This window comes from Takifugu flavidus, chromosome 2 (genome assembly GCF_003711565.1).
Source record: "Takifugu flavidus isolate HTHZ2018 chromosome 2, ASM371156v2, whole genome shotgun sequence".
In the NCBI taxonomy this organism is placed as follows: domain Eukaryota; kingdom Metazoa; phylum Chordata; class Actinopteri; order Tetraodontiformes; family Tetraodontidae; genus Takifugu; species Takifugu flavidus.
Genome location: NC_079521.1, coordinates 27,275 through 33,035, shown reverse-complemented (window position 1 = coordinate 33,035; position 5,761 = coordinate 27,275). Strand labels below are relative to the sequence as shown.

The following is a 5,761-nucleotide window of genomic DNA, read 5'->3' as shown; positions in this document are numbered from 1 at the left end:
AAAGTAGAAAGAAATCTATAGTCTCCGTGGACAGATCCCAAAGTGGTTTTTGATACCACCTGCGGGGACGTGGCGCTCTGTGAGCAGATGAGCTTTAGCAGGTGTATCGATGAATAGTGGCGGGGAATTAACACTTAATGGGGTATCAGTCCGTCTTGGCTGGAAATCAATGTCAGAAGAGAAACTATTGAGACACACCCATCAACGGAGACACACAACAATGTCAACCAACGCCATGAGTCAAAGGTTTTCCCCAGCAGAGCAGGTCTGCATGTCTCCAACCACTGTTCAAGGGTATTTTTAAAGGTGTCGTGACAGGTCGCAACATGAGCGCCTTGTGTTCCACGCCTGGATGGCACAACTTTGATGATAATATCGCGACCAAAGTTCCCCTGTTGAGCTATTATCATATTATTAACGTGCAGTTCATCTTTAATATTGAACAGATGTTATGGATGTATGAGAGAGAAATCCACCTGTCGAGTCTCCAGCTGATTTGTTTTGAGCGATTCATTATTGATTATTCTACGTTTAGTTGCGGCCAGTTACATAAGAAGCCGCACGCAAAATATAATGAAACCAAGTATGTCGTGGGAGAAATGGGAGGGGTTGTTGGTTCTGACAGCTATCAGCTGTTTGCGGAGACTATCATTTCGTTTTCTCTCGATCAGAAGAGGCTTCAGGCTCTGAGATTATTTATTCCTGCGATTTATTTTTAAAAATCTACATCACTTTTAATTGTACAATGGAATCTTCGACAAACTGGAGAGGTTTTCAGGAAAAGAATTATCCGGGAGAACACCTGACATTGGAGGAATTAAGAAACCGTCGTGCTGAGAACGGCTACATTTATTCAACCATGCCTGATTATCCTCGTCCACAGTTTCACCTGTTTTATGTGAAACATGACACAAACAGAGTCGGCCTGGAGGGCATTCATGCTGACAAGGGCTTCCGTTCTGGGATCCGTTCTGGGTCTGAAGACCCTTGCCTATGGTGGAGCATGGTGGTGACACCTAAAGACATCCAGTCTGCTGAGGACAGGATGCTGGAGGAAACCTACCCAGATCGCACAGAGGAACAACGCCTAATGCAGCCAAGGTTTCTGGCAGACTTTGCCACCTCTGCAGCCTTCAGAGAGACTTCCAGACTGGGCTCATTCCGCTTCACCTTCACACTCAGAGAAGTGCTGGATGCTTACGGAGAGCAGGTAGAGGAAACATTCCCAGCGGCTTTCTTTGATTTGTTGTCAGCTAAAAGCACATTGTGTCACAATGGGAATACCGTGCTATGTCCTGATGAGCTGCTCAACACATTTGCCATAGAAATGTTCTTTATCGTCCTCAGTTTTGCGACGGTAAAAAGCCCGTCATGAGGGTATACAAGACCACCATGTACAAAAAGGAGATCATGTATGCTGTGTTGGTCCATAGCCCAAAACTCAATGGGGAATTTTCTCACTTTCCGTTGCTGACTGATGACGCGAGTCCTGTCTGCGGGTACAACAAGGAGGCGGGCCACATGATCTGGAAGGCTGAAGCCATGTGTGACACTCACAGGTCAGTGCCCCTATTTACTGTGAGTGGAAACCCAATTTATAACAAGAAAATGGGTGACGGAGGGTGAGGAAGGTGTTGGTGGTGTCTGGGTGTGACTCATGTATTTATGAGCAGGTACCGCTTGATGAGGGCTGATACTGAAAACAGGATGACAGCAGAACCTTGGAATGAGTTCCCTAAATATTTTGTTTGGGATAACGTCACCCTCGCGTTCCATGTGGGCGATGAGGTAAACCTGAGTCAGCACTCTTTTCTGAGCTGTAGCTGGTTATCCACATGTAAACTGCTCAGTTATCTGGGGACATCTTATTCTTTTTTCCTCAGAATTTTTGTCTCTCTAAAATTTACAAAAAGACAAAACAGACACAGACACACACACAGACACACACACACACACACACACACACACACACACACACACACACACACACACACACCCCAGACCAGTTCTAAAACCATCAGCATTTTATTTTTGACCATCAACCATCAGTTTGAATCTCATTTCTCATTGCTGCTGCTGCTGCTGCTCTTTTTAGGTGTGGACCTTTGGCAGAGACAAATTGAGAGACAGCCTCACCATCAGCAGCCCGGACTGTATTACAATTGGAACTGAGTTTTTTGACCGTCCCGCAGCTCTGAGGATTGTTCAGCGGCTCTGGCCTGAGTACCAAGAAGATCGGGTGGAACCTGATCAGGATGTGGAGGAAAGAGGCAAATATTGACACAGAAGAAAAGCAGGCTTCTGTCCTGTAGAATTTATTCCCTGAATAATATGAGATGTGAATCATTGCTCGTCTATATTACCTGAATCTACTCAACATTAACTTTCTCCAGATGCTGCTTTAACAAACTGCAGTTGGTCCAAAATGCAGCGGTGCATCTTTTAACTTGTACAAAATACATTTGATTTGATTTGAGCTTCACCATTTGGTGTCATTATTGATTTAAAACATCTTTTGTTTGCTTTTAATGTCTTCATGAAGCAGCCCCCACATTCTGCTTGGTCACTCAGATCTGAGGGGCTTTTTAAATAAGCTGCGGGGGGCTGACTTTTTGGAAGTCTTAGGTACACGTGTAATAAATGATTAAGTGATTTCGATTGGTCTTAATGAGGAGGCTGGTCAATCCTGTTGCCTGCTAAAGGGGCTGGCTCTGTCTTTCCAAGCTTGATTGTAACAGATAATATTTAAATAAAGTTCAACTAAATGTTCAAATTTGGAATCACTGTGCACAACTTTAAACAGTGCAAACACATTTGTCTCACAAATCCACACCTGCCTAGAAGACAAAGATATGGGGAGTGTCACAGATGGGTTGACTAGGACCGAACGCAGGCCAGGACACAGTGGTAAAATGGTCCAACAAGCTTTATTTACAGGGGGGAGGGGGCACACAAAGAACACGAAGGCAGCCCTCCAGGGCTGCAGAGGGCGCAGGGAACAGGGGCGTCCCTCCAGGAGACACGGAGCTGGAGCCGCCCTCCGGGAGACACGAAGCTGGAGCCGCCCTCGGGAGAGACACGGAGCTGGAGCCGCCCTCCGGGAGGAGACACGAAGCTGGAGCCGCCCTCCGGGAGACACGAAGCTGGAGCCGCCCTCCGGGAGACACGAAGCTGGAGCGGCCCTCCGGGAGACACGGAGCTGGAGCCGCCCTCCAGGAGACACGGAGCTGGAGCCGCCCTCCGGGAGACACGGAGCTGGAGCCGCCCTCCGGGAGACACGGAGCTGGAGCCGCCCTCCAGGAGACACGGAGCTGGAGCCGCCCTCCAGGAGACACGGAGCTGGAGCCGCCCTCCGGGAGACACGGAGCTGGAGCCGCCCTCCGGGAGACACGGAGCTGGAGCCGCCCTCCAGGAGACACGGAGCTGGAGCCGCCCTCCAGGAGACACGGAGCTGGAGCCGCCCTCCGGGAGACACGGAGCTGGAGCCGCCCTCCGGGAGACACGGAGCTGGAGCCGCCCTCCGGGAGACACGGAGCTGGAGCCGCCCTCCGGGAGACACGGAGCTGGAGCCGCCCTCCGGGAGACACGGAGCTGGAGCCGCCCTCCGGAGACACGGAGCTGGAGCCGCCCTCCGGGAGACACGGAGCTGGAGCCGCCCTCCGGGAGACACGGAGCTGGAGCGTCCCTCCAGGAGACACGGAGCTGGAGCCGCCCTCCAGGAGACACGGAGCTGGAGCACACGATGAGGGAGACAAACAAACACCCTGACAAGACAAGCAGAACACCCTGGCACTGACAGGCAGGGCAACCTGCTTAAATAGGCAGCACGATGTAAATTGCCTACAGGTGCGCCCGCCAGCAGTGCCAGCTGCCACCAATTGTGCCTCACACCACCCCTAGGACAAAGACCGCCACAACCCCAAAACCCTGACAGGGAGGAGAGTAAAGACCACATAAATGCGACATAAACAGAAAACAGAACTTTGCATTCTAGCATAGCCTGCGTATGTACGGTTTGAAATGGAATTTGATTGTGGAATGTAAATTGTATACAAAAGGAGGAAATTGAAATGGTATTCTATTGTGAAATGTAAATTGAGAACAAAAGGAAGGGTGTGATGGAGACTGGGAGAGCAGACGGAATCCATTTGGTTCCTCATTCATTTACATGGAAACAAAGGTTGAAGGAAGACCAGCGTCAAAGGACTGAGGGGGGGACATCCTCAGTCATTCAACTTCTTGCACCAGCCGGAACACCCGCTGTGAAGACGTCTGCACCTCAGCCTTCAACTATATAAGATCAGAACTGTATACATTGAGCAGAGATCTCTCCGCATGCTTCCGTGTGTGTGTCCTGACCGACTGACTGGATTAAAACCATCTCCTACGCAGTAACTTAGATTAATAGTTTTTCTTCTCCAAACGCCTAAAAATTCCACGACAGGTTATTTACATTAACATTAATAACCAGCCTAACTAGATCGGTGCGTTGAAAGAGAAGAATATATTCAGCCCTGAGCAGCGCTGCAGCATGAACGGAGACTTGAGTGCTATGTCACACACAAACACACACCGTGACAGCCTGTGTGTGTCCCCAACACTCAAACACAGAGTTCCCTCACAGTGTCGTCGCCCAGCTGAACAAAGAGGACGGATGCACAGTTATGGGATGGCCATCATCCTGCCTCAGCGCCACGCAAGGCTCCAGCCCGCCATCGTCGCCCTCGGCATCCTGTCAGGGGAGACGCAAGCTGCTGACATCACAGCAGACCTCTGACATCACAGCAGACCTGACATCACAGCAGGACTCTGACATCACAGCAGACCTGACATCACAGCAGACCTCTGACATCACAGCAGACCTCTGGCATCACAGCAGAGCTCTGGCATCACAGCAGAGCTCTGACATCACAGCAGACCTGACATCACAGCAGACCTCTGACATCACAGCAGACCTGACATCACAGCAGACCTCTGACATCACAGCAGACCTCTGACATCACAGCAGACTTGAGACATCACAGCAGACCTGACATAACAGCAGACCTCTGACATCACAGCAGACCTGACATCACAGCAGACCTCTGACATCACAGCAGACCTCTGGCATCACAGCAGACCTGACATCACAGCAGACCTCTGACATCACAGCAGACCTCTGATATCACAGCAGACCTGACATCACAGCAGACCTCTGACATCACAGCAGACCTGACATCACAGCAGACCTCTGACATCACAGCAGACCTCTGGCATCACAGCAGAGCTCTGGCATCACAGCAGAGCTCTGACATCACAGCAGACCTCTGACATCACAGCAGACCTCTGACATCACAGCAGACCTCTGACGTCACAGCAGACCTGACATCACAGCAGACCTCTGACATCACAGCAGACCTCTGACGTCACAGCAGAGCTCTGCCGTCACAGCAGACCTCTGACATCACAGCAGGCCTCTGACATCACAGCAGACCTGAGACATCACAGCAGACCTCTGACATCACAGCAGGCCTCTGACATCACAGCAGGCCTCTGACATCACAGCAGACCTCTGACAACAGAACGCAGCAGCCTCACAGGACGCATCATCGGTCAGTGCGACTGCTGCACGGCACTGATGCTGACGTCTCAGACGTTGGTCTTCTCAGAATGATTTTCAGTTTTGTTGGTTAAATAAAGATTACTGGATTTTCTGTTGGAATTGGCAGAGAAGAGCCTCATGTTCATGTCTCATGTCTGCAAGTATTGATTCATTATATTT

General features: G+C 50.3%; 1 protein-coding gene across 1 annotated transcript; it reads left to right on the top strand.

Moving 5' to 3' along the window:
- The first annotated feature begins 610 nt into the window (after nucleotides 1–610).
- LOC130516571 (uncharacterized) lies at nucleotides 611–2,773 on the top strand. The gene is made up of 4 exons (XM_057017701.1): nucleotides 611–1,210; nucleotides 1,348–1,559; nucleotides 1,674–1,788; nucleotides 2,096–2,773. The coding sequence occupies exons 1-4, from the start codon at nucleotides 746–748 to the stop codon at nucleotides 2,279–2,281; spliced, it is 978 nt and encodes a 325-aa protein (XP_056873681.1). The 5' UTR covers nucleotides 611–745; the 3' UTR covers nucleotides 2,282–2,773.
- Nucleotides 2,774–5,761: the final 2,988 nt, after the last annotated feature.